The sequence below is a fragment of the Varroa jacobsoni genome, unplaced genomic scaffold, assembly GCF_002532875.2.
Source record: "Varroa jacobsoni isolate VJ856 unplaced genomic scaffold, vjacob_1.0 scaffold_1193, whole genome shotgun sequence".
Classification (NCBI taxonomy): Eukaryota; Metazoa; Arthropoda; class Arachnida; order Mesostigmata; family Varroidae; genus Varroa; species Varroa jacobsoni.
Window position 1 is genome coordinate 103,579 of NW_019214095.1, and position 11,254 is coordinate 114,832.

Consider the following 11,254-nt stretch of genomic DNA (forward strand, 5'->3'; position numbering starts at 1 on the left):
AACGAGAAGGCAACAGAATCAACGGTGTCGTCGTCGGTATGAATACTACAGCAGAAACGTTGCGGTCATGGCGCTGACGAAAACCGATAAAAGTATCAGCTGTAGACGCAATAGCAGAAATGGCGAAGCGGTGAAGACGGCGACGACAGAAGCAGAAGCACCGCAGAAGTAAGGGGTAAGCAGAAGTGGCCGAAGTAATAGTACATAACAATGATCACAACGATCATAATGGAGAGACAATAGCGTCGTAATCGATGGCAGCCGTAAAAATTAAGTCGATAAGAGCAGCAAATATAAAGAGGCTGCAACAGGCCGACGTGGTGGCCGTTCTATTACGATAGTAAGAACGGGATGAGATAAACAATCGTATTGGGCTTAAACATCGGCAGTTGTCACAGCAATAGAAAATGCCACCAAAAGCTAAATAAGGATGTTGCCTTGACGGCTGGTGTGAATGGTGCTGCTGCGGGAAAGACGTTCGATTACAGAACGTAGATGGGCTAAGGTAATAGTTGTACAATCGACGTAGATAGCCTGGCAGAAATCGAACGTATGACTGCTTTCATACGTGATAATTATCAGATAAGAACGTGTCGGATGTACGAGTAATTCACGCAAGACTATCGGTTTGTGTACCAACTTGTTCCAATGGCTTCAGCTTCGTACAAGATATTGATGTATGACAAACCTGGGTGTTTTCTAAAACAACAAATCTAGCCCCGTCTAATGGTGTTTGATATAGATTCTTATTAGATAGAAATCACCGTATCGATCTAGAACTCAAATTCAATGTAGCTTTTAGATATCAACAAAAAAAAAGATAGCTTTTTTTGCTATTCTTAAAATCGTACGCACTAGATCCATCGCCGCTTAACAAGACTGTATAATTAGCTAATGCTACTCTCGTATGTTTTCTTCAGTTGTTTGCATAAATGGCCGAATTCGCGCAAGGTCTACTCGTGTGTGTTCAATTCAAAAAAGGCACCTGACGAACTCCGGATGCTTCATCTAGAAAATAAGCACCATGGTAGTAAATTATCTTCCTGATTTTTCCCATAACCAATCAACACTGGCAGCATTTGTTGATGTTACGTTAACGAAAAGAAAAAGGAAAAGAAAGCACGATTAAGATGTCGTAAATGGCCGAACTGTCAAGTAAATTAACCCAGGCTGGATGAGATGAAGCTTTCGCTCAACGCTGAACAAGAAATATCGTCTATTTCTTTGTTTCGTCCGACCATTCTCTCTGATTGACGGCGGAAACATCTATCGCCATCGCTACCATTCATTACCCTCTACAATGTTTCCTCAATGAATTAAGCAGCCAGAGGAAGCAACTGACAGTGCCGTTTCTTGTCGTTCCGATCGAAACTGCTCTCTGTAACAGCATCTACTTTTGCCCTGTCGCATTGATACTGTAAACGGACATATTTTTTGGACGTTCCCGGTTTTGAATACGATCAATATTGAACGAGTTCAACTAAAGGGAGTTAGATATACATGTGCTAACCCTTTAGTGGTAATGTGATTAAATGCTACAGTTTGTTTGGTCACAATCAGAGCGGTTGTAACAGGTGTGGGTCTTCCTAGAGATTCATTTACGAACAAAACAGACGGTCAAACAAACAGATAAGATAAGGTAAGATTAGATAAGAGCGTATGTGACATACAAATAATTACAAAATAGTAATTTCTAACTTCTAATAGTAAAGTTCGTTAGTTCTACTATTAAGCTGGACGTCTTGAATGTTCGTAACAATTAGCGAATCTAACTTGTTATACTAAAAAATACAATAACTTATATTTGTATAATAATAAAAAAAGCAACTCATTGACGCTATTCTGTATCAATTAATCTATAGTAATGCAACACTTCGTGGCAATGTAATCGATGTTCGTTAACCTAAAAATGACGAAAAAAATAAACGTAACAAAAGAAAAAATACTATTTATTCGTTCAGCGTACGTGTCGTCCTACGTACTACTGCTATACCCAGCAACTTTCAGCCGACGTCTTCATCGAGTTAGCCCCACTCATGGCCTTCTTAACCTTCTGGCCGGATGCATTTTGTCCGATATTACCACTGTCCGCAGAAGTTCCGCGCTGAATTTCAAATGAGAAGCAATGACACCACTTCCAAGGATAGTCGTCATCAAGTATCTCACTTTCAGGCGAGCTTATTCGAGTTAGACAGGGGTTCTTCTTGTGTCCACAAACCGTGTCCTGCACCAGCGAGTAAACGTTGCTGAGGGGTTCCCACAGGATCGATCTTCTAAGACCAGTGAACCTAGTCTCTGTCAGCTTCTTTCTGAAACTCGTAAAGCAGTCATCAGGCAGACTAAGCATGTACATAACCGATGCCGCCGCAAATGATCGCGTCGAGATCGAGATTTTTCGGGTCTCTCTCTCTCTCTCTCTCTGTCTAATGCCCGAAACATCTGTACCTAGTGACGCGCCTTGTTGCATTAGAGTCATTGCTCCATCTCTCTATGACAGGACTTTGGTCGCCATGTCGAGTAGTAGATCCATGAGCGTCGAGCTCCCACGCAGGGGGGCCCCAGGCTCAACTTCGCAAGATCGTGTATTGGAAGTAAATGCCGATGTATAGAACTATTTATTTATTTAATAGCCATATAGATGTTTCAGCATGCATATCCATATTTTTATGGATGATGTATTTATGTAGCGTGGCTAAGATTTAGGAAGTAGGGGATGTTGGACACTCGAAATTCATAGTAGTCAGAATGGTTTTGTCTCCATTTGTCGGTTTCTTTTTTCGCATACGGGTTTCAAAAGACAATATACCTGCGGACCGTGTGAACTAATCGTTTCGTACAAACAAAAGGCAGTTTGGTCACCTCGGCAAAGCAAAACGTAGTTGTCATTTGTGTTTGGGCTTATAAACGATTTTGTACGATACTTTAACTGCTTCATGTATGTGATAGTTGGACAATGTTGCTAAGCTTGATTTTATATGTCAGCATTTACGACCCGAATCCGGAAAGTCGTATGAACGTGAGAGCCGTTTGCTATAGCTCGCTGTTTGGCTTCGTGTTCGTGCTATCAACACGGTATCTGTAAATAAAAGATGCGTTGCTGCCAGGCGCCTATTCGTGGGAGCAACATCTCACCATGAACTATTTGTATGTAGTAGTCCATCGTATATCTTTGCGCAAACCCCATATTGCCGTCAGCTATACAGTTCATACCTCACTAAGTGGTTTCAGTTGAGAAAAGCATCAGAAGATGATATTGTGCTACAAGGCTTTTTTGGCCGGGTTAAGCCCCTGACTTCGTTTGACAGCAGTCGAACAACGCCGATGGCATCGACTGCCCCACCTCAGGAGCTTCGTTCAACGGTGTGCTGTCACGTCTAAAAAGGAAAACTATTCATCGACATTGTTACAATGTCCAAAGGACCAACGGGATCTGATAGCTGCTTGTCAGCCAGACAATCCCTGCGAAGTAACATCGGCACCGACTTCTGTCCGACCATGACCAACGCAGAAGCACTAGAGTTCAGAGGCAGCGCCACTGAGCGTCCTTCTGTGACCAGTCCATAGCCTGTGTAACGTGTCATGATAAAATGAAGTGATTCTGTAGTGAGTAACAGCTGCTTGGTGCATCCATGACAGTTTCCTAGCTTGCTTCTTTAATGGGCACTCCTAGTGCGGGGCGGCTCGACACATACATATACAGTGGCTACACGACGTAATGGCTCTAAGCGTTCATACAGTTGAGTGACGTTATCGTCATCATAACTGCTTCTGTATCTGCCAATGCTGATGGTTCTAGAGCCCGGAGCCCGTATCGTGGCGGCCAGTGTCGGAGCAACGATTGTGTGCCGCCATAAACCATACGTATAGTAGTTTATAGTCGCTGGCTTCTTGATGTTGGCAAGTGTTACGCAAGCGTTTGACTCTGGTGCGTCGTCCCTCCGTGGTCTTCAGAAGCTGACGTGGTGCGGGCATCGAATGGATTGGAAGTTGGAAATGAAGAGGGTGAGCAAATGATGGGGTAGAAGAACTAGGGGTTTTATCCACATTCATCAGACCCAAACAGACAGCTAGATAGTAAGTGGGGTATACACTACGACGTCCTGCCTCAAGCCTTGTCCGTCTGTTCAGATCTGAACAGAACAGTTAGGCAGCTACAACTGTTATAGCAGCCAAGCGTTGGGTTAACAGACCATCTAGTGCTGGCCGGTCGTATAGGATCAGGGATGCATATTTCGGGGAGGTCACAGAATGAAGATTGCTAGCAACTGAAGCCGATAGTAACAACGTTGTTGTTGCTTGCGGTATAGAGGATAATGTTGACGCCACCGCTGTCACTCATTACAAAGCTACTATGTCAGCAGTTATAAGTTTTATTATTATCTAACAATATCTACGGGCTCGCATGCTATACTGAGCTAAATGGATGGATGGATGGATGGATGGATTGTAGGCTGAATAGCTAAGATTCTAGAATGGGTAGAGAGGGAACGGAGAGCAGCGTACCTTATGCTTATCGAGCCAAGGTCGTTCACTAACTTATGTATGCGTTTTTCTATCTATAAGTGTATATTTTTATGTGAGTATGTGTCTTTGTGTGAGAGCGTATGTCTGTTATAGCTAGCCTGAAATGCATGATCTGTCCTACCAACAAGCAATATGGAACAAAGAGCTCGAGTTTGAAATCGGCGTGGTTAATCTTCGAAAAACGGCGATAAACGTAAACCGAAAAACCATCGATGCACACACATACGTTCATAGGTATACACACGGCGGTCGTAGCACACCCTATCATAATGTAAGACCCACAACACAGAATCTATGACGTGTTCTCGGCGTCACACGATATGCCCCTGTTGCGCGCCCGCCATGTGCAGTCCCCACCCATGTGCAACCAGGCATCTCCTAGTGGACATGGGGTAAAGTCTGTGCGGCTCTTTGGTCAATTCGTCGTCTTCGTTTAGACTTATCGATCCATCCATCCAACATACATACACTACCAATATCAGATATTCACGTATCGATGGAATAAGCCTTCGGTGTGTTAAGTTGGTCGTAGCTAGAGCCCTGGTCGCCATAACAATCTGCAGTCATCGGCGCCGCAGCGCTAATCACTCCCCATTAAGTCGCTCCGTCGCTCGATCGCTCTTTCCGTCACTGACCCGCATTCGGGACGGAAAACCTTCGCGCACGTCATTTTACGCAACAGCGGTATTAAGACCAGCAGTGCCAGTTCTCGGCCATTAGTTGGCTTGTCGATCCCAAGTAAAGCGCCGAAGCCAGCAGCAAGCAGACCACTCGACAACAATAATAGTAACGCATTAACAGACAATACTTTAGTGATACAAACGACAAAAGAACCTCAACGAGGAGGCAACCCAGGCAAGCGCAAACCCTAGGTAAGACATTGGTTGTTATCGACTTCGGGGAGGACGATTACGGCGCCGCGTTGACCGGCGCGGTCAAGCAATCGCGGACCGGATAGCACAGCAGAATAGCTGTTACCAACGAGAAGCGTACACTAACGAGGCAAAGCACAAGTACGAATTTAGCCACCGGCGACTCCGGTTGATAACACAGCTGCAGTTGTTTGGTATCGGCAAGATCCGCGCACGGATATAATAATAATAGTATTTAAGTAGAATTATTTGTGTGATTTGGGCACAGAAGAAGCAGGGGTGGAAGACTGTAAGAATAAAACAACAGTTACCGACCGCTAGTGACGCTGCAGTTCGACAATGCGGTAAATGCGCATTGTGGATTGTTATAGTTATTGTTGATGGTGATTACGATGGTTGACATGTTATGAAACTGTAAAATAAGGCCAATATAGGCGACAGCAGATCGACGTATGCCGTCAATCTACCGGGGTCAATTTTGTCGTGCTTAGTGTACGGTCGCAGCGCAGGGGTGGAGGCGAGGGGAAATCGCAAGGCTGACGTTTAACCCATAGCATAAGCAGTAGACGAATTATGAGGGGGTGAATTTTAAACTATTTGCTGCTTTGTACCGTGCCGTGTATAGCATCTGGGGGGGGGACGTATTTCGGACGAGCAGGGCTCCTCGCTCGGAATGAAATGGCCGCATGGCTGGCACCGTTTCTTAAAGTGGCAAGAATATGCAGAGACAATATAGCTCTGGTGTGACAGAGTCTGTGTATCTGTACATAGAATCTGTGTAATTACAAACTAAAACTAGCAATCTGTTGCGTAAGTACTGGTAAAATCAATAGAAATCAGGCGGATGATGAATATCCCGCTAATGAAGAGAGTTTTACGTGCCGGCTTTTTTCTATTCAGATATTCATCATAATCAACGAAATTCTATGGAAACAAATAGACAAAAAAAGAGACAACGATCCCGCGTTTCATCGAAAAATCATACACTGTCGGAGACAAACCTGCTTCTTTTTATTGTCTGATATTTCATGAATAAATTACTATTTAACGATGATACGGAGTGAAATCAGAATATGTTTTGTTATACACAAATAGGTACCCAAAATTTCTATACGAAGATGCGTCCTTCGCGAGGTTAACATTTTTCATCCGAAAGATTTGATGATCAAAGATATAAGAAACTATTACGTTGCTTACTCAGTCGTGATTATTAAACATAAACGATACTGGGAAAAATACTTCAATAATACAAAGCGTAAAATAGTTTTTTCGTTAGCCACTGATCAGTGAAGCTTTGTAAGTAAAATAATTTTAGGAAAATGACGTCCACCTTAAAACCCTCGACGTATGCCCATCTTTGAGTTTACTACAATTTTCACACGTCCGGTCACCTAACGAAATTGAACGGCACGTATTATGTCTGGTTCAAGTGAACGAGTTTTTTTTTTTGAAGGCTGCTTTGGACGAGCGACGACTCCAAGATTGACTCCAAGTTTTACGTCCGGCACTGTCGTTTCGCATCCAAGCACCAACCAAATAATGCCTACGGCCAGAGTCGAACCTAGACTACTACGCATCTTAAGAATTAGCAAATATGTTGTCCGCTAAGGTAAAAAATTTCCCCCGTGTGACACCCCTTATTCTTGCCCTCAAGGGGTACATGTATTATATGATTAGGGTTTTCATTAGCTGAACTGTCTGGCTTATTCATAATTATGTTCACTTAAGCACAAACGCGTCTGTAGTTAGTTGATGAATATTGCTCACTTTCTATCCTGCTGCTCCTACCCGGGTAGAAGACGGGAAGGTACTGGAAACCACTGAAGCCGTGGTTTCACGCTCGATGGGTATCCGTTCCGTAGTGTACATGCGACGTTTGTTTTATGTTTGAGCACATCTGTCGAGTAGTTCATGTCTTTGGTAGGGCCTGAATTAGCAGCCCAGGGCTTTTCAGCAGGAAATTCGGTTGTCGAAGTCATCGTGCAGGCGTATGTAATATGTATATACGGCATAAGGCCACTTGTACGAGTTAACCACTGGGTCACCTTTGAAGCATCGGAGATTGTACAAGTTGTCGTTCAATGAGCGATCTGTTCATTCCAAATGACAGATAGAAGCACTGTATTGCCCTATTGACTTGAGCATAAGCTCTTATAGCCCAATCATGGCTATTTATGGTTACGTTCTGGTTAACTGGGGCAGATATTCTATGACACTTGTAGACTACTAAAACATTCTAGAATACTGCATAGTAATATGGTTTAGGATAAAAAGGCATAAAAAAAAAATATGACACACACTGTATTCTTAAATATAATCGATAATAATGGAGTGAGTTGATAAGAAATTGTAACTCCTCACGCAACATTGTCTTTAGAGGATTTTACATATGTGTCAAAGTATAATGGGCTGGCGTATAAATAATAAAATCAAAGAAAAGTTAAAAAGAAAAAATAAAAACCCATCCAAAACGCCGTCATCCACGTGGAAAAGCCGCTTCAAAACAGCAACATTGTAGCTCGTATATAACTGTCTATGACTAGATCGCCACAACAAATCTGCTCCTTTAGGGTCGGGGGCTCATTACATACTTTTAGTTCTACGCCCAGCTTTAGTATAATTAAGCATTTCTACAGACCATTGGTGTGCACAAAACAAACCGTGTGTCTTCGTCCGTTCCGAACCTAGGCCACCTCAGGTACCTTCAAGTTTGATAGGCAAACGCGTTATCACTGTACCATTACAGAGACGAAAACAAAATTGCAGACTGCCATTCGATGCCAATTATCCACAAACTGCTTACATTGATTTCGAAATTCTGCTGTGGCTCCCCTTATAATGTGGATGGCTAATCAATCAATAAATTAGAATGTTTTAAAAACAACACAATATCAAATCGATACGAGCTTCTGCTATTTTTTTTTCAGCGAAATAAATATGAAAAAAAGCCGATATCATAGAGGTGCCCAAATAAATTTTCAGTTTGACGTCGGTCATGTCCTATCACAGATGCGAACTTGTGCACCAGGTGAAAACTATTATAAATTAAAGGCGAATGCACGATTATCGATGAGTTGTTTAATACATTTTTCAATTCAAACTCTTACAGACCATAAGGAGCTGAAGACTAAACAATCCGACGTAGAAAAAAAAAATAACTGCCCCTTTTCGGTCGGCTGTCCTTTACTCGAGCATTGAGTTCCGCTCATTACGATACGTGTCCATATTCCCAAAGCAGACGGCTACTCATGTACTCAATAGTAGCTTTATAATCAATTGTCACATGGTTACAGGCGATGGTTAACATGTTGTACACATTGTACATGGTCTATTGCGCTAGATCCGAAGATAAATAGCAATAGAGAATTGTCTTACTATTATTGTACACTCAACAACCGAAAAGTAACTTCTGTAAAACTACTAATACAAACCTGATTGGAAGATTACCAACGCCACTGTCTTGTGCAGATCCTATATTCTACTCTCTGCTAGGCTACCTATTGCGTTGCAGTAGGCGTAAGCTTTAGTATTTAGTTGCTTTTCTAGCATAATTTTAGCAAACACCTATTTTGTCCAAGGAAATTCAATTCAACAGTAAAATATGCCCAGGAATTATCTGTATTTTAGCATTTCTTATTCGAAATCCAAAGTAAAACTAGACAGGGCAGCTGTCACTTCGAACATTGACGCTCGTGAGCTCCTGATGGTGGCCGACTTTCAGTTCATCGACCACTTCAATCGGAAGTTCAACCACAGCGTCAAACGTAGCCTTCTAACAACGCGCTATGAGAAACACTGTACTAGCTAAAAACTTAGAAAAGTTAGAAACTTGTATACAAGTATGTAGTAAACTAAAGCTCAGCTGGGCAGCGCTGGGTCTTGAGCACATTCAACATCCGCTCAGGCAGAACCGAATAGAAGGCGGGGGGGGGGGGGGTATCCTTTGTTTTTTTCACAAAAATAATTACATCCTGGACACACTCTAGCCGATTTGAAGCAACAACTCAGCTACACAAAAACACGTCACTCACGTATGGGAACATGATGATCGTCGACAGAAGAACTGGTGGAGCCCTCTGGCGATTGGGAAGACCAACGCTCCTCTGGTATCCGATCAGCTTCTGAGGAAGATTCTGGTGTTACCGAACGACTCCTGCTGGGGGAGCTAGCTCGGGGAACTTTTGTCAGCTTTTTCTCTTTATTTAATGTCGCAGCCGAATAGTCCTGGACGATGACAACCATGATGATAAACTTCGTACCACCTTAACCTCCCTTTGAAGACGTTCGTAGTAGTTTCAACTATCCGAGATTCGATGCTATTAAAACACGAGGAATTTTATCATGTTACGCTCACAATTATTCAACACAATACAGTTAGTCCTTGCACCATTCAAAATAATTAACAAACAAAAACAGGGGAGCAGCGGGACGTAGATCTGAGTAACCGTAGCTGAAAAAATTGCTCAATCAGATCAAGCGTCGACCTCAACTTCGACTTCGAGAAATCGTAGGAATGTCCAAATTTTGGTGGCTTGGTCGAGGATTGGCGGGTTGAAGAGTGGAGGTTTGTTGAAAGGAGGTACACCTCCAACGCCTCAGCCACCTCGGTACACCTAACACATAGTCTTCAGCATTGCGTTTTGTTTAGAGACAACATACACACATATTATATTCCAAAGTGTAAGGGGTAAACGAACAGCTTCGTCAATCGGGGCCGTTCTTCAGTTTATTGCTACCACAGTTTCGCTAGTCAGTGCATGACTTCGACAAAGCGGCCGTGCGTGTGGTCGACACGGGCAGTACTACTTCGCTTTGCCTCACTGCAGCCGCTGCTTGTCGCCCGTCGCACGACTAGAACTAATATAACTACGGCTTACAATAGGCGATGCTGTGACGTCTGCGCGCGAACACTTCAGCGCGACGAATACCAAACGATACCGTTAGCGTCGAGCGCCCGCCGCCAGAAAGAGCTGCGGCAATGGGGCGGTCGAAAGAAGAAACGCTGACAGAAACAGACAAGTCAAGCACACAACACAGGCTACAGATGTACCCTTACCAAAGCAATGGCTGTTCATAGTGGTAGTGCAGCAGCACGACGTTGCCGCATGATGAGGAAAGGGGGAAGGACTCGCGTGAGCGAGCGGTTCTTTTCGTAACGTTCGTTCGTGAAGAGCCGAAGAAACAGAAACAGCAGATTCTGCCGCAACAGCCGCACAATGCAGGCAATGTGGCTGTTTCTGTCGTTGATGGATGTGATTGACAACAGCAACAGAAAGGGGTATATGCTACCATAAGAGAAATGCTAAATGTATGTGTGTATGGTGTTTGCGTACCGCTTGTATGTATGTGTTTACAGACATCGTTGGCCGGTGTTCCGAGCATTGCCGGTGACGCTGACGAAACCTGCACCGCTATAGTTGGAGCCGACAGCCAGGGCTTCGGGACTCCGGGCGGGAGCAACGATCGAGAAAGGTTGAGAGGGTGGTGGGGTTCAAGGAGGGAAGGGGACTCCAGAAGGATACAGACAAAAAAGAAAGCGAATAAGAAGGCAAAAGCCAGTAGCAATAGGGGGTGTCGTATATAGTATCGTTATGGTAGAGCGTATGTTTTGGCGGTAAGATGCAACAGGTAACGGTACAACCACACAGGGAGTGAGAACTGCGAATGTACAACACGATAACAAAAAAAGGAGGCCGTAAACAAAAAAAAAAGAAGTACCAGATTCCAAGTGAAGGCTGGCTCTATCATCTCGATGGCCAGCATTATTGGCGACTGTTATTGCGGCGTTTGTTGTTGTGACGTCAGCCAATAAGAAGAAGCTAAAAGAAAGAGAGTCAAGCAAAAAAGATTGCTACTAG

At 43.6% G+C, this 11,254-nt stretch overlaps 1 protein-coding gene across 1 annotated transcript in view; it reads right to left on the reverse strand.

The window, feature by feature from the left end:
• The window catches only part of LOC111267479 (uncharacterized), a 95,870-nt gene extending 85,429 nt beyond the window's left edge, over window positions 1-10,441 (reverse strand). Inside the window, exon 1 of the mRNA XM_022845753.2 lies at window positions 9,428-10,441. Within this exon, the coding sequence (XP_022701488.1) occupies window positions 9,428-9,638 (211 nt within the window). The 5' untranslated portion in view covers window positions 9,639-10,441. The remainder of the gene's footprint in view (window positions 1-9,427) is intronic.
• Between the last annotated feature and the right edge of the window lie 813 nt (window positions 10,442-11,254).